Source organism: Lynx canadensis, chromosome D4 (genome assembly GCF_007474595.2).
Source record: "Lynx canadensis isolate LIC74 chromosome D4, mLynCan4.pri.v2, whole genome shotgun sequence".
In the NCBI taxonomy this organism is placed as follows: domain Eukaryota; kingdom Metazoa; phylum Chordata; class Mammalia; order Carnivora; family Felidae; genus Lynx; species Lynx canadensis.
This window is the reverse complement of record NC_044315.2, coordinates 90,170,965-90,192,312: the sequence shown is the minus strand read 5'-3', so window position 1 is coordinate 90,192,312 and position 21,348 is coordinate 90,170,965. Positions and strand designations below refer to the sequence as shown.

The 21,348-nt window shown below is 53.8% G+C and overlaps 1 protein-coding gene across 1 annotated transcript in view; it reads left to right on the top strand.

Annotated features, from left to right (window-relative positions):
• The window catches only part of DDX31 (DEAD-box helicase 31), a 72,967-nt gene extending 51,619 nt beyond the window's left edge, over positions 1-21,348 (top strand). Inside the window, exons 19-20 of the mRNA XM_030292864.1 lie at positions 3,911-4,079; positions 19,785-21,348. Of these exons, the coding sequence (XP_030148724.1) occupies positions 3,911-4,079; positions 19,785-20,010 (395 nt within the window). The 3' untranslated portion in view covers positions 20,011-21,348. The remainder of the gene's footprint in view (positions 1-3,910; positions 4,080-19,784) is intronic.

The following is a 21,348-nucleotide window of genomic DNA, read 5'->3' as shown; positions in this document are numbered from 1 at the left end:
GACAGCGACCGCACCCCGGAAGTCGAAACTGTCTTCTGCATTTCGTCTGCATATGCAGATTCCCCACTGCTGACTTGCCTCCGTTTTATTTCAGAACCCACCTCATGAATAATTAACAAAGCAGCTGGTTTTTGCCTTTATGGCAGAAAAGTAGTTGGAAACTGGGCCACGTATGCGTTTGTCTTCCTGTTGCATTTTCTGGCCCAGTCATTGTTAATAACCAGCATTTAATTGTTGTCAGTTTCCAGCAGCAGTCGCCCCTTTTTACCCTCATTTCTTTCCTTTCTTTCTTTTTTTTTCCTTTTAGTTTATTTGTTTATTTTGAGAGACAGCATGCGCAGAAGGGGCGGCAGAGAGAGAGAGAGAGAGAGAGAGAGAGAGAGGGAGAGAGAATCCCAAGTAGGCTCCGTGCTGCCAGCACAGAGCCCAACACAGGGCTTGAACCCACAAACCATGAGATCACGACTTGAGCCAAAACCAAGTCAGATGCTTAACTGACCGAACGACCCAGGTACCCCTTTTCCTTCATTTCTTGCCTCTGTTAGCTAGAGATCCCAGTGGTTAAAAACTGGTTTGAACTTGGGGCGCCTGGGTGGCTCAAGCGGTTAAGCATCCGACTTCGGCTCAGGTCACGATCTCGCGGTCTGTGAGTTCGAGCCCCGCGTCGGGCTCTGTGCTGACGGCTCGGAGCCTGGAGCCTGCTTTGGATTCAGCGTCTCCCTCTCTCTCTGCCCCTCCCCTGCTCACGCTCTGACTGTCTCTGACTTTCAATAATAAATAAACATTAAAAAAAAAATTTAAAAAAAAACTGGTTTGAACTCGAGACTCCCGAACAAAAGTTTTGGAAACTGGGGTCCTTTCCACACAGAAGACGGCTTTCCTGTGGTGGCCCTTCAGCCTCAGGTCTCCCTGAAGAGCAGGGACCACGTGCGGAGGAGCCGTGCCTGGCTTGCGGGGCCGTTGCTCAGAAACCACCGATGACAGATCAGCCGCTCCCTCGGTGCAGTCCCAGGTAGGCAGGTACTCAACCGGGTGTGCCTTTACTCCGTACAGATGTGTGTTCTTCTGGGGGCAGGGCCGAGGTTCCCTCCCAGGCTAGAGTCTCGCTCCTTCCTACCTCCTTGATCCTAAGTATCATCCGTAAGATACTACTGTTCTTGGTCAGATGTCCAAGAATAAATCTGATTTTATGAACAAGGATGAGGTGTCCGTGTGGGGTGTTTTAAAATAGGTTTCCCTTAATGCATCTCCCTTGCGGCTGTGAGATGGGAGCCCGTGACTACGGAGCGCGTGCCGTAAGTGGCCACGGCTTCTTCCGCCATCTCAAGCAAATGCCTTCTTTCTCTGCCCCCCACTCCTCCGGGTCCCCCAGCCCCCACTTCCGCCACCCGTCCTTGACACCGCCCCTCGGCAGGGTCTGCACACAGCTTCTGCTGCTCCTGAAATTCCTGCTTCTCTGAACCATCAAAACGTGGGAGTCCATTCAAGGATGTGAGGACAGCCCAGTATCGTTGTCCCCAGTGAGACAGCCTTAAGGACAGGCAGGGTTGGTAAACATATGCAGTGTGAAATGCTGCCTGAGCGCTTGTGGAGGGAGAAGACACGTCTGCCGTTTCTTGGAAAACTTGTTAGCTGGGCGCCCACGTCTCTGAGACAGAGGCTGTCCCTCCTTGGCTCCTCGGGTTGGTGCGGGAATGGGAGGTTGATCTGCCTAAGTGGGACAGTGGTGGTCATGAGGAGGCCTGGGCCAGCGTCCGGGGACTGAGATTGTAAAAGTGCAAACTCTTTGGCTTGGCCTGACTTGGCATGGTTTCGGTCTGGTTTTTTTTTTTATTTTTTTATTTTTATTTTTTTTTTCAACGTTTATTTATTTTTGGGACAGAGAGAGACAGAGCATGAACGGGGGAGGGGCAGAGAGAGAGGGAGACACAGCATCGGAAACAGGCTCCAGGCTCCGAGCCGTCGGCCCAGAGCCCGACGCGGGGCTCGAACTCACGGACCGCGAGATCGTGACCTGAGCCGAAGTCGGACGCTTAACTTCACTGAGCCACCCAGGCGCCCTGTTTTTTTTTTTTTTTAGAGGAGAGTAAATATGGAGGGTCTGGAAAGAAAGGGGTGTAGAGAAGAGGTGTAGAGCATCTCCTGGGCGGTAGCCGAGCGGCTTTCTTGAGACGAGTGTGTAGCTCCATGTCTGGAACCTGGTGTCAGAACCTCCGAACAGCGCAGACCATTTGAAGTGCTAGAGATTTCCCTTGGAAAAGCTGGTCCCCGGTTATTAAAAAGGGGAAGCAGGCACAGATTTCAGAGAGGGGTGCAGACAAGTTGCCTTGGTTATTATTTCCCATCGATTGGGAAAAGGAGTTCACTTTACTCAGTAAATAGAGCTTTGATGGATTCCCAGGATCCTTCCAGCAGCTGATCTGCTAAAATGACACTTTTTATTACTGTTCATAAACGCCAATCTCCAGGTGCTGCTGGGATATTACGTCTAAGCTGTGGGCAAACTTGCCAGTCCAGTGGCTCAACAAGCAAGGGCGAAAGAGGCTGGTATTTAGCACCTGCTCTTCCATGAGATGCGCGGTGCTGGACTCGGGCCTGGCCGCCGGAAGAGCCGGTATTGGGGTCTTTTCAGAGCCGTCCCCTCCTGCCCTGTTGGAGTGAGGAGAGGTAGACACTTGATTTTCACCGGAATTGCGGTGTATTTGAGGGGAGCTGGGTGGAGGGACAGCTTTCTTTTCTCAGAGGAACGCCGAGAAAAGGTGTAGCCAGGGCTCCGGGCTCCTGGGAACCACATCTGCCTTTTTTCCAGCCAGTGCTGACTCTAGAACAGGGGCCTTTTTCTCAACTTTAAAATAGGGCTGAAACTTTCACGAAGGTGTGTCTGGGGACATCTCTAAATTGTTGGCAGTTCTCAAGGAATGAACTGTTTTGTGGGCTCTTTTAGAAACTTAATAACTGCCTTTCTCCTTTTTAAAACTTTTCATTTCCTTTTTTTTTTTTTTTCTTTAAAGTTTATTTTGAGAGAGAGTTTGCGCGTGCACAGGGGAGGGGCAGAGAGAGAGAGGGAGAGAGAGAAAATCCCAAGCAGGCTTCGCACTGTCAGCACAGAACCCGACACGGGGCTCAAACACAAACTGTGAGATCATGACCTGAGCCTAAACTAAGAGTCAGATGCTCAACCGACTGAGCCACCCAGGCACCCTGCGTTTCCTTATTTATGCATTTTTCAAATGGGTAAGAAGCCCTTTAGCAGTCAATATCGGGTACTTTGGAATGAATTTGGTTTTAAAATCCCAGGAGTACAGGAAGAAGAGTCACCCCTCTGGATAGGGGCCCTGGAGGCGGGGCTTGTGGCGTGAACATTTATAGCAGGAGTAACAGACCGTGATGGGAAGCACAATAAACCCATGGGAACCTTTTGAATTGTGTGACATTTACATGTGTTAGCAATTGAAAAAATAAATTGAATTAGGAAAATTTTTTCCTAATATAAAAGTCTGATGATTTCATTTTTCATGAGAAAATACCACATTGATCATGTCTTAGTTTCTTCACTCATTCTGTCTTTCGTTTCTATGACAAACACTGACCAGCTGCCTGCTGCCGTGTCCCAGCTGCCGTGCAAGGCCCCAAGACCATAGTGAGGAGAAAAGAGGGCCGCTGCCCTCTAGGGTTCTTGCACACTACACAGTAAAATCTGAAATTCTATTGGGTTTACTCAAGTGATACTTGTGTCCTGTAGATTTTTCTTTTGATGAATTAAAAAGAAAATACACCAGGATAGATTTAGGTTGTACTGTCCTGACTGTCTCAGGGTGCCTGGCAAGATAAAGTGCGTAGGACAGCCATTAGGCCCGGGCGCTTCGAGACCCCATCCTGACGGCCTCCCTCACCCTCCTCTTCCTCCCAGCTCTGCAGTCCTTCATTCGAGCCTATGCAACCTACCCCCGGGAGCTGAAGCACATCTTCCACGTCCGATCGCTGCACCTTGGTCATGTGGCTAAGAGCTTTGGGCTGAGAGATGCCCCCCAAAATCTTGGTGTCTCGGCTGTAAAGAGAAGAAAAGGAAACCTGAACAGGTAAGATGAGTTGAGCTTGCCCTGGGACAGATGGCTGGAAGTGAGGTGGGTTTGGAGAGCTCTGTGCACACAACAGCAGGGCGGTGGTGGGGCAGGCTGCTGCGTGATGGGTGCAAACTTCCCTCTTTGGGTTTTGTGCTGAATCGTCACCAGTGTCCGCCCCTCTCGAAGTGTGATGAGTGCTTGGAACGAGAGGAAAAATACTTAATCTGAATGTTTTTTTTAAGGCACCTGCAGAAATGCAATGGTGTCTCCTGTCGGGTCCAGATGGTGGTGGGGTTTATTGGGGCAGCAAGACAAACCTGTTGGTTGGGTTGCCTCCACTGCCCACCAGCAGAGTAACGTGGGGCCTTTCTGGAGTCGGAGCTTCAGATGTGCTGTGGTTCACCCTGGACAGCCCCCCAGGACTTGTACGAAAACTTCTGGTGTGTTCTGTGAAGTCAGTTTGGTCCTGTCCTGGGGAGGTGGGAGGGGCTGCGTGGGGACTCACTGCACTGGTCGCTCTCCTTGGTGCTGACACGTGCGTCTGGTGCCAAGCGCCCACAGAGGGCAGAGGCCGGTGCGAGCGTGAGACTCTCACCCTCCCTCAAAGGCACGTGGTAAACTGTCCAGAGGTCCTAGTGAGAGTGAAGAGCGCTGCCCTGCAGGTCGGAGGCTGGGCTCTGGGTCCACCTCCACAGTTCCAGGAGGTCCTGAGATGATTCCCCTCAGCAAAAGACATTTGTAAGAGGACCCAGCCCCTTTGCAGGAGCCATGGACCGCTTGCATGGGGACTCAGGGACGGACTGCCGTCACCACTTGTGCAGCATGTGAGTGGGAAGGAAACACTGAACAAGCAGAGAATCCTTGAATGCTCTGGACAATTCTTTTGCATGGCACATCCTTTATTTGCTTATGAATTACAAATGTCAAAGTACACTTGCCCTGACTGTGAGAATCTGGGGGCGTGCCACACTTCCCTGCGAGCTCCCGCCACATGCCTGCTTGCTCGTGCACCATCACTTGTCAGGGCCCGGGTTCTCTGGATGCAGTGACAAAAGGCAGAGTGGACCGCCTGGTGTAGGGAAACGATCGCTGGTCTTAGATGCAGGGGACTTGGACTTCAGTTCCAGCTCCGCTCTGATGTGAGCTTCTGAGCTTTGGGCCGTATCTTTGCTTTACTTCTCAGAGCCTCAGTTTCCTCAGCTACAGCAAGGAGAAGGAAATCAGTGTTTTGTAGCTATTTCACAAGGTTGTTTTGAGACTCAGCATTAGGACGGGCCGCACAGATGAATCACCTTAGGACAGAAATCTGGAAACCAGATGGGTTAAGATTCTGGAACATCCAACCTGATCTGTTCAGGGTGTGGCACCTACAAGGCTCTTAGTAATGGATAAAGTTTGCCTAATTCTAGTCCCATTTTTGGAATTTTTAAGATGCTTGATTTTTTTTTCTTGTATTAACACCTCTCCTGTAGGACCGTACCTCAGTAATTCTGTCAGGCAGGCAGTTCACATGCCGCTGTTGATCCGTGCCCAGACAAGGCTAAGACACATCCAGCTCTCGTGTCTTCCAGGCGGTTTTGAGGTTCAGGGTACTGCCCGCTGCCCCTGCTACCTGTCCTGGGCAGGGCTGTGGCTAGAGACTTCTCTGCCCGTCCTCCCGGGAGGTAGAAGACGCCTCAGATGTACGACGGCTGTGCGCCAGAGTCAGGTTGCTGCCCTGGGGTCGGAAGTAGCTGGTATTTCCGCGTGCCCACTTTGGTTTCGAATGTGTGAGGCTTGCAGTCAGGTCTGAGGGGGACCTCCTAGTGATCTGGAAGCCAGGCCATCCTGCCTCCGTCTCTAAAACGTTGGCACTTCGAGAAGATCGGAACACTCCTGCCAGTTGATCACTGGTGAGAAACACAGATCTTGCCGATTCCTATCCCCGCAAATCAATGCAGTCCCGATATTTCATTGTTAGCGGCTCATCTACCTTTATGAGTGGGAACTTCATTAGCAAGTGTTAATCCAGAGAGCAGCTCCTCAGGCTGGGACGTCCGCAGCTCTTACCCAGATCCTGGAAAGCAGAGCAGCAAGGCAGGGAGGCAGTCGGGAGGGGGACTCGGAGCCAGCCAGCATTGTCCTTACCTTGAGAAGCCACTAGGGAGAGAGCAAGCCGCCGCCTCCTGCTTCGGCTGACCCTGCTAGCAGATGGGCACCAGGACTACCATACCCCTGTGAGCAGGGGATTTAACAGGGCTTTATTTAGGGAAGAATGGGCTGATTAGCCGATAAAGAGCATGTAAGATGGTATGGGGCAGCCTTTGATGTCTGGCTGGCGCGGCAGGGAGCCGGGTGGTGAGTGACAGCAGTGTGTCACAGGATTACTCCGCCCGTGACAATACCGCTCTCTGTTCTGGCCATGTCACCACTCAGTTACAGCTACTTTTGCGGTTGTTATGCCCTTCTTTTGAAGGCATTTCTCGCTGCACTCTTACATCCTCCCACCCCACCCCTGCCTTGCGAACGCAGACGGCGCTCAAGGATACAGTAGGCACCTTTTTTTTTTTTTTTTTGGGGGGGGGGGGAAATCTTGTCACTCCTGGAAGAAGAATGACTTGGCAGCTAATGTGCACACGGACCGTATAATTGTGGTCAGGGTGAGCGGCAGAGAAGACGGGACAGATTTTCCGCACCTCAGTCAGGGCTCAAGCAAATGCCAGTTGCTGCTTTTTGAGGACTGGGAAGAAAAGTCCGTTAAACACCACAGAGTGCAGAGAGTTATGCTGTGGCCACAGTGATTGTTCTGAGCTCAGGCGTCTCCTCTGAAATCCATCTGTCAAGAAAGGGAGTGGTTCCTTCTGCTTTCTTGGGGTGGACCAATTTGGAGCACTGAATTCTCCAAATTATTCTGCATTCTGTGTCATGGGGTTAACTGCCTAGAGTAGCTCTACGTTGTGTGCAGACCTCTGATACCTGTGGACCAAATCCATGCCACTGTGAGCAGAATCCTGTCTCACCTCGTCATGCACCAAACAAGGGGTTCGTCTGGGTGTTAAAACATGAAGCAAGGGCAGGTTAGCTAAGGAGATGGTTTCCACGCAGTGACAAAGGGAAGTTTTATCTCATCCGTATGCCTTTATTCCTTTACTTGACCACTGTTGAGACAAAAAAAGGATAACATTCCCCAAATGAGATCTTTATCACCAGGTCTGTATCCGCTTTTCAGTCCTTAGTTCTGAAAGGGAACACAAAATGCTTCTCCCCTGCACACAGATGCAGTCGTAGTTACAAAACTCCTCTGACACCGACACACAGACCTGCCAAGACAGCCCCCCACCCCCCACCCCAAACACCGACACAGACGTGCACACAGGGAGTCGGTGCTGTTGGTAAAATATTGAATGGCCCCTTAGCAACATCCATCACAAACACAGCATTTTCCTTCTGTGAAACGCGGTTCTGATTTTGAAGCTCGGTAGATTCCGCGGTTCCTGAGAAGCAAAGATAACATACCTTCCAAAATTTCCATCTTCCCAGGAGACGGGGGGACCCGGTACCGTCTGCTTCGGGAGGGCAGAGTGGTGTTGTCGGCCAGGGCGTCTGTCTGTCTAGGCAGTGACACACACGAGTAGTGAGCAGGCCCGCCGTGCGGGGCTGCGAGTTCCTCACCTCCCTTACACGCTGTGGAGAGTGGTTCAAGAATACAATGCATTACGGTGTCAGTGCTACCGCGACAGTACGAGAGAGCGAGTCTGCTGTTTTTAACCAACTATCTCGTGAATTCTGTGCTGTGATCATGAAAGCACTGCTCTGCCCCAACGATGTAATTTGTAGCTACCCGAGACTTGTCTACCCCTGGCTTATGCCACCTGTGTCTTTCTGATGTTTTCCTTCGTGCCTAGAAACATCTTGGACGTCGCCTTTATCAGTAATCCAATAACTATGCTCCTCTGTTCTCGGCTCCCTCCTTTTAGAATTAGTAGAGCAACAACAGCCCAAGTTGTTGGCTGTTCTTAAAAGAAATGCAGTTTTGTTTATGCACATTTCCTTTTTCTCTTTCACTTAAATGTTTGCTTATTTTTGAGAGCGTGCCAGTGTGGGAGGGGCGGGGGGGGGGGTGGGGACAGAGGATCTGAAGCAGGCTCCGCACAGACAGCAGAGAGCCCGATGTGGGGCTCGAGCTCACGAACCACAAGATCATGACCTGAGCCGAAGTCAGTTGCTCAACTGACTGAGCCTCCCAGATGCACCATACACATGTGCTCAAGCCAGCCCGGTCAAAGTGTGACCACGAAGTTCCTGCTCTTACCAAACAGGTAAACCATCTAAAATGAAGGATCTCTTAACCCTTAACTACTGGGTCTGGGTGTGCTGGGCCTGTGCTCGGCGGGCCGTGGTCAGTGACAGGAGGGTACATGGGGCTGGCTCCCCTGGGTCCTGGCCTCGGGTCAGAACCCCCGGCACCCGGGCACCGCAGAGCATCTGTCCCCCCGGAGTTCTAGATCCAGTGTTTTCTCTACACCAAGTAGACGTCCTCGTGTGGAGGTGCCTGCCAGAGTCTTCTCATCTGAATTGCCACGGATTTTAGCACTAACGTTCAAACTGGAGGTTTTGCACAGCCCTACTCGGGGCATTTTTCCTTTCTGAAGCCTTTGCCCTGTCACTTGTTCCGATTGCCACCGTCGCCTGTCCAGTGGCTGTTCGGTAACTGCGAAGGGCTCCCGTCCTCACTGGTGCTCTAGGGCCTCTGGTTCTTAGGTGCCGCCCAAGGGAGGGCCACACAGGGGTTGAGCCGGGATTGAGCCTCTTCTGTCTGCCCTGGGACAAGTGACTCGGCGACTCTCTGCCTAGTCCCCTGGCTTCCCAAACGGGCACGGGAGCCTCACAGTGCTGTGTGAGGACCACGCCAGGCGGTGAGTGTCCAGCATCGACACGGGGTCAGACGTGAACACACGGGAGCACGTGGCGGTGACAGTGCTGGTGGCTCTTTCTGCCGGCCTTCACCGCACCTGTGAGTATCCTGGGCCCGGGAGTGGGAAGTGCGGTCAAGCGGTCAGCTTTTCAGCACCCTTGAGCTTGTCGCATCAGGAACAACCTTGAAAACGTGGAACCGGTCCGCTCCAAGACGGGCGTCAAGAAGCTGCAGCTGCACCTCCTGTAAAGCAATATTCTCATCATTAGGAGCAGCTTGCCTGCCAATTTTTATGTGGCATTTACAACCTCCCTCGTATCACTTAATTAGCTGAAGGCACACCTGGAATCTTGCCCACTGTGAAAATTCTCTCAATCTCATTGAGCCAGTTATTCTGTAAAAGATTGGCCAAACATGAGATCAGAGGCGAGACAAAGCCACGCTAGAGAACGTGGGGATCTCTGTGTGAACCCCCTGCATGCGGGTCAGATCCGGAGCAGCGCTACTGCCTCTGACCCCTCTGGTCACCTCCTGGTCTCTTCCCTTGGCTTCTCACACCCGGCCCCAGGCCACCGAGCCTCCGCACGCTCACCTGTCGCCCTTGCCGCCAGCCTTTCGGTGCATCTCCTTGCTCTGATGACTAAGGCAAGTGACAACGGCGAGCCCCCTCTTCGGCGGCCCTGCGTGGCCCCCGTTTTCCCCATGGTCTCAGGGCCTTTGCCGAGTGCCCGGGGGGCCTGGGCCTCTCCATGCTTTCCGTCTTTGGACTCAGTGCCTCCTGCGAGGAGGTCTTCTCTGGGCCGCCTGCCCGGGTTGGCACCTCAGCCTTCCCTCACCCCACACCGCCGTCTGTGTGTGCGGGTGGCGCGTGTCCATCTCTCGAGTGCAGCTTGCGGTGGAGACCCTGTCTGGTTTTTCTCCTCTCATCCCCAGCAGCTCCCGTGGTGCCTGCCGGCGGCCTGTAATTCTGAGAGGAAGGGCACAGTGGGAAGGAAAGAAAGATAAGAAAAAGAGGGAAATGCCTCTTGCCTGTTCAGTGGACCCAGCAAACAGCAAATCCTGCAAGGGGGTAGGGGGACACCTGCTTTTCAGAGCACGCTGCACTCAGCCAGGCTGTCCCGGGAGAACAAGACGGGGCCACCTTCCTCTGAACCAGTGTCCCTGACTTCATGGGTGGAGGCGGCTTGGGGATCAGCCCACATAGCATGGGCGTGAGCAGGTTCAGGGCTGGGGCCTCTGCCCCGCCTCCACAGGACCAGAGCAGACGCCCCACTGGAAGGTCAGATCACCCGGCTTCAGCCTGGAGACCAGGGGAAACAGCTAAGGACCGCCAGAGGTAGCCTCAAGGGCAGAAGGTGTCCTGTGGAGCAAGGGAGCAGAGTCCGCTGTCAGACTCCCCTGGGGAGCTATATACAGTTCAGGTGCCCAGGCCCCATCCCGGGAGACCGTGCTTCAGTAAAGTCTCAAGTCCTGAAGAGGGGGATGGAGGTGGTCATAAGTTGACTAACAGTTCTCAAAAACGTAGACCCAGGTCCTCGGAGCGGGCGACGGGGTGTCCTCCTTAATGCAGCAGGACAGCCAGATGCTGGCCGAGTGTGTGTCTGATCCAAGTTAGGATTAATTAAGAATATTTTAACGTAGAACCTGGATGAGCTGCATGGATCGTAGACAGGAGCGTCTTCTACTGGCCTCTCTGGCAAGGCACACACAGGATGGGTCTCTTTGAAGTCCACACTGCGTTATCCCTGTGGGACATCTGTACGGAGGAGAATATACTCTTGTCCAGACGGGGCCAGGGGACAGGAAAAGTTCTGTGGAACGTGGCCACGTCCCTTCTGGTGGGAAACACAGCACGGCACAGAGTCCTTGCCCAGGGACTGCGTGTCAGCGAGCCCCCTGTCGGTTGGTGAGCTCATCACGGGCACGGGCAGCTCCAGGAAGCGGCGCGGTGTGGGCACAGGCTCCCGTGGAGGGCCTGCCTCTTCCACTCGGGTCACGCGGTGCAGATCCAGTTATAATTCCCTTCCCTCCTCTCCGCTCAGGGACCGTGGGCCCTGCCTTTCCGGGCTTTGGCTTAATTACTGCTGTGCACACGCAGCTTTTACATTTGGCCTTTTGCTGCTACCACTATCTCTCTCCCTCTGACACCATGCAATTACCAGCCCTGTGCCTCTTCGTGGAACAAACACACCCTCATCCCCACCCGGCTAATGAGGCGATTAGAGGGATTTCACGGTGACCCTGCTCTTTCTCCACACCTGGGTCACCTGCAGACAGCGGGAACCACAGGGTGTGTTTTCAGTCAAGCGGCCAGGCCGATAACAAAGAACAGGAACCCAGCCGGCCTCTCCTGGGAGGGTGCTCGGGCGGTCGCGTTCACTGTTGGAGCCTTCCAGGCACCGGAGGTGGAAGACGCAGCTGGCCCAGCATGAGTCGGCGGACGGCAGTCGAGGCTGCGGGCAACAGGAGAATGCCCGGCTCTTCGTTACATTGGCTGTGCTCGGAGCTCTCCTGGTTCGCGCCATCGGAGAGCTAGGAAAGAACGTGACGGTCCCAGCTCTCCCCTTGCTACACGTCACCCTGAACCCCTCCTCACCCCTCCTGGGGTGACCCATGCCTCTGATCTATCCCCGTGGTCCACGGGCCCCTTTTTGAGTAGGAAGGTGTGCGTCCTGCTGTAGCCCATCACGAAATGACTCTGGTCTTTTCCAGATGTCCCTTTCATTCTGGCCCTGGTGTTAGAGCCACGGTCTGAAGTGGAGAGTAACATCTTAACTAGTTAGTAATCGAGAGGAGGGATGCAGTTGAGCAGTGGCGTGGGACCCTTAAGGGCTTCCGTGCGCCCTCAGCTCTGCTGAGGCCCTGTGTGTGTCTCGCTGAGCCCCAGGCCGGTCCCGCGAACCCAGGGGAAAGGGGGCGTGCCTGCTCCCCTGGCCCCAAGTCTGAGAGAGCCTGGAGCCCACATCCCAGCACTTTGTTGCTGCCTCACATACCCCTTGTAGAAGGTTCCAGTTTCTAGAGTTGGTGTTGGGCAAAGTAAGTATTTGAGCCCCACCGCGGGTGTTTTCCTGCGTGAGCAGTTGTTCCTGTAACCGAAGAAACGGACTTAAAGCAGGAGTCCATGTGGTTACGTATGTGCAAGAACTTGATGTGAAACCGTCAGGGTAGCAACCCCAGAGTGGTGGTGGAAGCTTTATGTTTGCAGGGCAGTTGCCTCGAAAGATCTCTGATAAGAGATGATCGCAGGGAGGATCTGGATCCCGCTTTTTCCCTGGTGTCCTTTCAGGTCCAGAGGGTGCAGTGCCTGGGCCTGAAGTCAGGTGTCCCCAGCTTGATCCCAGCCCTGGCAACAACGAACCTGTGTCGTGCAGCCCTCAGGGCCCTGGAGTGTGCAGAAGGGTTCCGGACATGTAGCCCGGTGCTGAGCCTGGGGTGGCTGCTCGGTAAATGCTGCTTTCTCCCGCCCCCCCGGGACTCCCCCTCTCTGAGTCTGTAAGAGGGGTGAGCGCTTATGGGAAGTCTTCCCGAGGGCTCCCGCCACACTCTGCCCTTGACCTGCCTGTTGCATGGCTCCTGGGTCCTGAAGGCCTCTGCTCCAGGCCTCCCAGCCGTGGGTGCTCACCACCTGCACAGGGGGGACTCGGCTCCCCGTTAGAGCTGCTGAAGTTGAGCCCCCATGGACCACTTTCATTTTCCACTCTGTGGTCTCTGTGAGATTCTAATGCTGAATGTGCATGATATGCAAACAAAAATACAAGGTGTTGTTATCGTTGATCAAAGCCGTCCCTGGTCCACATGACACGTGTCGGGTATCTGATGATGGCTCCTTATCTCCTGCCTCTCCTCTTTTCCATACTGTTAATAACAATAACAGTCAACGCTGGATGGGGGCTTTCACAACAGGCACTGTGAGAAGCACCTCGATTCATTAGTTCCCTGAATCCTTTTGAGAGTGAGCAGACTGGCCCGGGGAGAGATAGGGCCTTGGCCAGACTCAGCCCCACAGCTCGTGCAGGACGGCCCCGGGGTCCTCCCCGTCAGAGGGGCTGGCTCTGCCCTGCGGCGCCAGCATCCCCAGCTGCTCGTCCGTCACAGTCCGTCCCCTGGGCGGCTCTCCTCCCAGCCGGGGTTCTTTTCCAAATCCGGGTCATGGAACTACCTAAACGTGCAGGAGAGACGGACCAGCACAGAAGAGGAGAGCGATCACATCTATTGGCCTATTAACGGTGGGAGCAGGGACCGCGGCTACCACTCACACGGGGCTCAGCACCAGCCTGGCTCCCTCAGTGCGACCGAGCACCCTGGCCTCCTGGCTCCAGGCCTCCCGCATTGTTGGCATCTGGGCCGTCCTGGGGCTCAGGTTGAAACTGGCCAACCAAGTCCCTGTTTGCACGTGTGAGAGTTCAAACCACCCAGCTGCTCTGCCTCAAGAGCAGGACGGTGCACGTGCCCCGGTGTTGTTCACCCTTTAGCCAAGACCTGTCCCTTTGGCCTGCCAGGGTGTTGCAGGTGTTCTGTCGTCCAGGTGTCCGCTGTCCCTGCAGGCTGCTTTTCATCTGCCGATGTGACAAATATGCCTCATAATATCATCCGAGACATCGATCATGTCAAACAGGACGGGCCCACAGGGCTGAGCTCTGGGGTTTGGTGCTGAAATGCTGTCCCCAGCTTATCAGTCTCAGGCAGCACATTTAGGATGTAGTCAGACTGGTTACAGACACACCTGACTGTTTCCATGCCCACTTGGTATTTCTCCATCGTCATATTTTCACCGAGAATTAAAACGTGTCAAGCACTCGGTCATGCCCGTTAGGCCTGTAGGTGGAGGCACTTTCTGACATGGGGGGGAACCTAAGCTTGGAGAGAGCTGTTGACTCCACGGGGACATCGGCTAGGCATGGCCACCCTGCCTGGTGATGTCCGGGCCCAAGTCCTGCCAGAGCTGTTCTAACGGTTTCTGCCACTTGGGCAAATAATCTTGAGGTTCCCGTCCAATTCTGGGATTCTGATTTGTCTCTTTCCTTTTAGGCCTCTGCTACATCTGAACATTATCTCTGTCCTCTCTTTCGTTGTGCGTGCTCTGCCGGGCAGCAAAATCGATCATGACGTCGATGTATTGATTGCCTGTGACCTGCGTGGCCTGGCAGCATGCCTGCCCCCAGCCCGGGGCTCAGAGCTCTTTTCTGCTTTTCACTGGGTCTTGTTCTTGGATGTGAGGCGGAAACCCGCTTTTTATCAATCTCTGGGTCCACAGAGTCACTCTCGGGTACTTTTCTGCAGTGACCATCCGCCATAGCATGGCTCACCTGGGGTAGGGCGTCTTCTGGGGCCCCGGTAGTCTTACCGAAGCTAGCGTTGGTCTGGTCCTAGGAAATCACAAAGAAAGCGCCCTTGAGACGGTCCGCCCGCCAGCTTACATCTCTGCCGAAACAGAACCCACGGGTTAAAGGAGGCTTGATACAGCTGCTTTTTCCTTCAGTGACCGTGAAAGGCTTGATAGTGTGTGGGCTGAATTACCACCCACACTAGCGGGTTCCTTACCTGAGCTGCTCGGTTGCACCGGAGGGACTGCCTGTCAGATTCTCCTTGGAGTTGTGTGCGACCCTGTCATCCGAGAGCCACCAAAACCCCACTCAGACACTGCTGCCTTTCCTTCACCCGTGAGGGCAAGGCGGGAACGGGGAAGCTTTTGAGTCTGCCTCAGGCCTTCTAAAAGCATCGCCGTCTCCTACTGGCATCGCTTAGGACCCAGGCTTTCCTTCCAGTTGGGGGGCTTGCTTCCCTCAGTCCTTGGTGTGTGGGGGGGGCAGGGGGTGTGCTCTCACTGTGTCCCTAGGTCATTTGCTTACATGCAGAAAGAATCCTTCAGATCAGAGAATAAGTACATTTTACTACTCCTCAGTCTGTCTGTTTCTGTCTTAAGAGAAAACTCTCACACAAAATCAAACAAACTAAAAGCGAAAAGCAAAGAGGTTTTGATAAGTAAAAGTTAAAAGACTTGGATATTTTGGCATAGGGCAAAATTCGACCATTTGATTTTTTTTCCCTATAACGAATACACTGTTCTTTATGGTCATAAAAATAACACACGTTCATTGTAAAAATTCAGGAAAGAGAGAAAAGCTTAAAAATCACCTGTCAGCCCACGATCCAAGTTAACCTTGAGTCACAGTTTTTATACCCTGCAGACTTCCACGGCGAGTATACTTATATGGGTTTCTTGGTGTTCGTGATAGAATTGGACAAATCATGTGATTTTTTTTAAACTGCCGTTTCTCACCTAAGTTAATTCAACCTTCACTTTTTCAGTTGCACTCCGTCGGGGCCGCCAAGAGTCTTTGAGATTTTGAGATAACATGAACATTGTCTTGGCATAAAAACATCTTGTGCAGGAGGCTTGCTTCTGGTTTTGGTAGAAACCTAACAGCACGGCGGTTAAGTGCACGAGTCACGGGGTCAGATTTCCGGGACTGGAGTCCCTGCTCTTCCGTCACTGGTTTGTGACCCTGGGTGCCACCTCCCTCCCCTGTGTCTCTCTTCCTTCACCAGTAACGTGGGGGTGCTAACTGTAGCCGTTTCGTGGGGTTGTGGGTGAAGTAGACGAGTTACACACCTGTCCAGTGCCGAGAACAGCGCCACGGGAGTGTCGGCAGGAGAATCATCATGGAGGTCGGTGGCCAGTTTGAAAGACTGACTTGTTGTATCTTTAAGTCCCTTCACCGCCCCTGTCAGTGGTATTTGCTCACGTGTTGTTTTGATGTATTTGGTAGATCTCTTCAGTGTTGGCCACTGTCATTTTCATCATCTCTTCGAGTGTCGCCTACAGGAAGTGTTCTCAGCATCAGAAAGAGTCACAGGGGTGCGTTTCAAGTCCTGGGGAGCAGATTTATGGTCCAGTGACTATTGTGGATAACTGTTGGGAAGGAATAGTTAAACCAGAATAAAATCTAGATGGAATTACGGAAGGCAGTAGCAGACTAAAGAAAAATATGCTTGAACATTTTTTTTAATGTTTATTTATTTATTTGGGGGGGGCGGGGGGGAACGAGCATGAGCAGGGGAGAGGTGGGCAGAGGGGAAGAGAGAGAATCCAAGCAGTCTCCACGCCGTCAGCGCAGAGCCCGAATCAGGGCTCCGTGCCGTGAACCGTGAGATCATGACCTGACCTGAAATCAGGAGTTGGACACTTAGCCGACTGAGCCGCCCAGGCGCCCCTGCCTGTACGTTTTTAAACGCTAGCATGAGGAAGGCTTCTAAGCGTGATCCTAAAGCTGTAAAACTTAGTAAAAGAAAATACCGATTGACCTGACGGTACATAAATTAAAGAAGGTAAAGTGAAAAACTCTGTCCTGTAAGAGGATGCCATGAGCACAGTCCTGAGCTGGGGCGGCTTCCTACCTGGGGTAGCCTTCTGTGAATCTGTCCGTAAAGGTGCGAGAAGGTCCTGAGGCCCCTCTTCTGCAGTGGTCACCCTAGTGGGCATATTGATTTACTAATTAGGCTGTGATTTCACCTTATTGGCAGTGAAAGTGGCATCTGCCCATCCTGCAGGGTAATCCAGCCTGGTAACCGAGGGGGGTTATTCAGCCTTCACTACAAGGGAGTTCCCTGTGGTTAGATAAACTGATCTGTTGCTTGGTAACTGCGGGATTACTCTGGTGGACTGGGAAGTCCATTTGAGAGGGGTTTGAGTATTTGGAGGGCAAGGAGGGCAAGAAAGTTGGCAAGTCCCTGGGAGAAGTGCAGCTTGGCAGGAGAAGGAGTCGAGAGGCCACATGCGCCCAGCGCGGGCCTGGGTTTAGAACGTTCCACCTTCCCATCTGTACTTTGCCTTCTCGGCACTGGGCCTCAGAACAAAGGAACAGCAGACAGCCAGCTGGGTCCTGTTGCTCCCACAGCGGTGGGGAAAACCCTGCGGGGTCGACCCTGAGGTTCGGGTCCTGGGGAGGTGGTCTGGGTCTGAAAGACGAAACCCCGCTTGCCCTCTGGACCACCAGCAGCCTCGGAGCTTGGGTTTGGGTCCCAGGTCGAAAGTACGTTGCCTAGAAGGAGATGCTAAGATAGGACGTTTTGAGCTCAGAAGCTGAAGGCGGGCAGGACCATCTCCCAGATGCACTTCCAACGTGTCCCCCACCACGGTGTGACCCGAAGGTCCTTAATAACCCTGCCCACTCAGTGCCGTGCTGCACCCGCCGGGCGGGAGGGACCTCGCGCTGCCCGGGACCCAGCTGTATGTGTCTGGGGAGGGACGGGGACGGAAGGGCACCCGTGTGGTGCCCCCGTCGGTGTGGTCTCCCGCACCGTCCCTCCGGCTCCGTCTGCAGGACCGCCAGCCTGCGCCTGAGCCTGCAAGGGTGCCGCTCCGGCTGTCTGTGCCTGCTCTGTCGGCAGTTAGGGTATCAATCGCCCCGATCAGGTTCTGGTTATTTATTTTGCTTTAGCGGTGGCAGGAGCAGTCACAGAGCCGATGCTGGGGAGGATATTTTGACTGAAATTTTGCATATTTTGAAACTCGGGTTGTTAGATTTAAAATTATACACATTGTGAGTACCTGGCTTCAAACCGGGAAGAGGAAGCATTTCTTCCTGTCAGAACCTTCTCACTCCGTCTGTCATGTAACCCGACTAAAAATAAACTACAAGCACAAGGACTGGCAGCCTTCAGTTTGGAACAAGTTTAGTGCCCTCAGCTGCAGGCCTGGCTCCCACCGCCTCCCAGCCACGCGCCAGCCCCCCCCCCCCCCCAGGTGCGGCCCCCTCCGCCGGGCACATCGGGGTGCACGGTCCACCACCCCGGGGAGTTAGGACGAGTGCCCTGCAGGAGAAGGGGGTGCAGCCCCAAATGCCCCGGCCTGGGCATCAGGGGCCCCCGGGGTCAGGCCTGGCTCCCGTGTGGCCTTGGAGAGCCTCTCGGTTGGCACCTCCGGACCTCAGTTTCCTCATGTTTAACTGATTGACCGAAATCCACATGCCAGCCACCCGCTAGCCGCCTGTGCGTCTCTAATCCTTCCAGCACCTGTGAGCTTTGTTCTAAGTATCGTCCCCTTTGTTCAGGTGAGGAGACCGAGCAGAGAGCCTGAGCTGTGTCATTCCGCCTCCTCCGTCGTCAGCTCTCCTCTTTGTCCCCACTTGCCCCTTACTCCTCTGTCATCCAGGTGCTGCCCCCACCGTCCCCCTGCAACATTCTCATGTGAGCACAGAACTCCCCCGTGTCTGGCCGTGGTTCTCTGCCACCCTGGCTCCTGCCAGATCTTCCTAAGTGTTTGTCCCTGGACCCTGCTCCAGCAGGCTGCTGTCCCTCCCAGCAGCCTGCTGGGAGGAGCGTAGGCCTCAGTCCATCCGACCTGTGTTTGCATCTTCGCTGCCGCACCTACGAACTCGATGGTCTTGGGCAAAGTACTTAACGCTCCTCCAGAATAGTTTCCTTGTCTGTGAAACGAGGGTGCTGTCATACCTCCCTTGTCCGGTGGACGGCATGACTGTGGAACCCCGAAAGTACTTCCTTGTTTGCTCCCAGTCTCGCAGGGCGCTGTCACTGACGCATCCGTGCACCCTTATAACAAAGTCTTACCCTTAACGTACTCTCAGACCTTTTTTCCCAACAAAGGGTGACCGTGTTTTTCCCTGTGCGTCCTGGTAGAAAACCATGCTAGGCCTGTCGCACCGTTGCTTGAGCCCCGCCCTGTGGAGGAATCCGGTGTAATTGCCTTAGCCTGGTCCAGCGCCGTCACGGGACTCCACCGCCTTTCCCGCCAGCTCAGGAGCGCAGCAGTGATCCCGTTGCTAATTCTTGAGTTTTCAAGGAGTTCCGTTCTATTTTGAGCACAACTTTAGTCCACTTGAGCTCCGACGATTACCAAGAAAACGCTGTAACTATACGTTGCAGAGGGCGACGTGTGCCTTTGCAAGAACCCTAAGACCCCGCTGTCGGGAGTTGAGGGAATGGCCGGCATAGCGGTGTGGGTTCAGTGGAATGGCTCTCTTGCTCTTATTTGGGTTAAAATCCTGTCCTGGGAAACGTTTACTCTTAGACATTCGTAATCATTCTTCCTGTGTACAGTTGAACTTCTACCAATTTCTCCCTCTGATCTTCTGATCAAATGGTGAGGCTGCTGTCTCTTGAAAACAGTTACTGGTATTCAACGCCTGAAATTGATTTTCAGCCTTTTGCACTTTCCTCGTGGGTTGGGGCAGAGAGCCCTCCCTCTCGCTCCGCACCCATGCCTGTGGTCGGTGGAGAGCGGTGGGTCTGGCAGATGCCGTCCCGTTGGCCCATGCAGACCCTGGGTTTGGGGTTTTCAAGGTCAAAAATACCTACAGGAGGCTCTTCAGTCAGCGAAGAGGTGTCTGCGACCGACACCCCACCCCCCGGGCGCTGTGTGGGCCCCGTCAGGAGGACGGGGCTTTGACCTACACGGGGCTTACTTGCCCAGAGTTGCGGCCGGCTTTCACCCGCTGTATGTCATTGAGTTTCAAGGCGGGTTTTTCCCCCCATCCTTTGGCAAACTGCTGTATCATACACTTCGTTTGCCATCAGAGTGTGAGTGCGTATCGTTCTTTTTTTTCCGTGAAAACAACACAGAACAAAGCCTCACTTTTAAAAATGCCATGATATTTTGCCACCGTTATGAAAATCTGTCAGCGCCGTATCTAATCTTCTGGTGCATAGAATATCAAAACAAGCACTATTGAAGGGATTGTACTTCTGTTAATACAAAAATGTCAGTTCCACAGTCTCGGAACCAGCTGCTACCAGCCTCTTTCCAAATGGGAAAGAAAAAAATAATAAAGTTTCCTTTCCCCCCTCTGCTGTGTTACTTTCTTCAGGCCTGACCTTCATAAGAAGACCCGGGGTAAACACCGCCTTGCCGAAATCTTGCGTTCAGAATACTCAAGTGGGATTGAGGCCAGCGTCGCCAAGGTCAAAAAGCAAAACAAACACGCGGCGCCCGGCAGCCAGCCATGCAGAGCCATCCGCACCGGGCGCCCAGCCTCGGCCGTGGGAAAACAGAAGCAGCGCTCTCCGTGCAACGGAAAAACCCAGAGAGACTGACCGGGGGCTGAGACTTCCCAAAAAAGTTTTTTGTTTTTTTGTTTTCAGCTCTGCCTCCACAGGCCTGGGGCTTGGGGTGGATCCTGGAGGCCCGGAGACCTGGGCTGACGGCCCTGTTCTTGTCAGGAGCATTGTGGGAAAGCCTGGTGCCCCCCCCCCCCCTCTTGCCCTGAAGACAAGTCCCTGACCCAGAGAAGCCAGGCCTTCTATCCCGTGGGGGGCGGGGGTCAGCATAGTGTAGACCAGCCAATCAGTGCACCAGAGCCGCACCCTCCCCCCCACCCCCAGCCTCCAGCAAGAGCCTGGTGGTGTGAGTGGCAGCGGGAGGGCCCCGTCCTGCCTCCTGGTGACAGTGTTCTGAAGGTGTCTCAAAGTTTTACTTTAGTTGCCCCGTCAACACATTGCTTAACACAAATTTTATAAAATAGCGTTTTTAAAACTGGGATGCAATTTGCTAAAGAAGAGGGTAAAGATCAACACGTTTTCTCGATGTACAAGTGCTTTGTTCAGAGGGCTGACTGGTTTTGGCGTGGGTCGGAAGCCTCCGGGTCCGTCCGCAGGCAGCTCCAGGCCCCACGTCGCATTCACGTGCCTGGCCGCCTCTTTTATGTCCACGGAAAACTTCCTGTCTCATGGCTGATGGATTTACTGGTGCCTTTTTTATTTATTTATGCTTTTTACTGTTGCCTTTCTATTCTTTGCCTTTGAAGTCAAAAGGCACCAGTCTCCCGAGCATTTTCTCCCATCGAGTCCCATCTTGCCTTCAAGTCTGGGGTCCGGGGGTCCTCGTAGTGTGGCCCAGGTCACAGCTGCCCCTCCCCCACTGTGTTGCCCCAGAGGTTTGAAAGCGGCCCCCCAGGGGCGGACCGGTTGCCAGATTTGGACGCGGGGATTCCAGAGGCGTCCGAAGGAGAAGGGCCAGAGCTCAGCACCTCTGTGCCGGGAGGTGCTTTGTTCTCTCCGCCTTCTCGGGATTCCTCGTCTTCCAACTCCTGTGATGGATGATGAGGCCCCCACTTCAGTAACCAACCCTCCAGATCCACAGGAACCAAGTGGCCAGGAGCGGATGAGAGTGCTGCGAGATGGGCGGTCTGCAGGGTCCACAGAGGGGCCAGCGTCCTTGCCTCCGACCCTCTCTGGCAGTGGAGGGTAGCTCGCACCGACACCAGAGGCCCCAGGGAGAGGGCGAGTGTGAGCCCAGTGAGCACTAATCCTCTGCGGGAGGGAAAATATGACCTTCTCACGAGGGCTGTCACATACGAATTCTTAGGGACGGTTGGTGAAGTTTCTAACAACAACAACAGTAATAATAAAGCCCTGTAGCACTCGTCAAGCGGA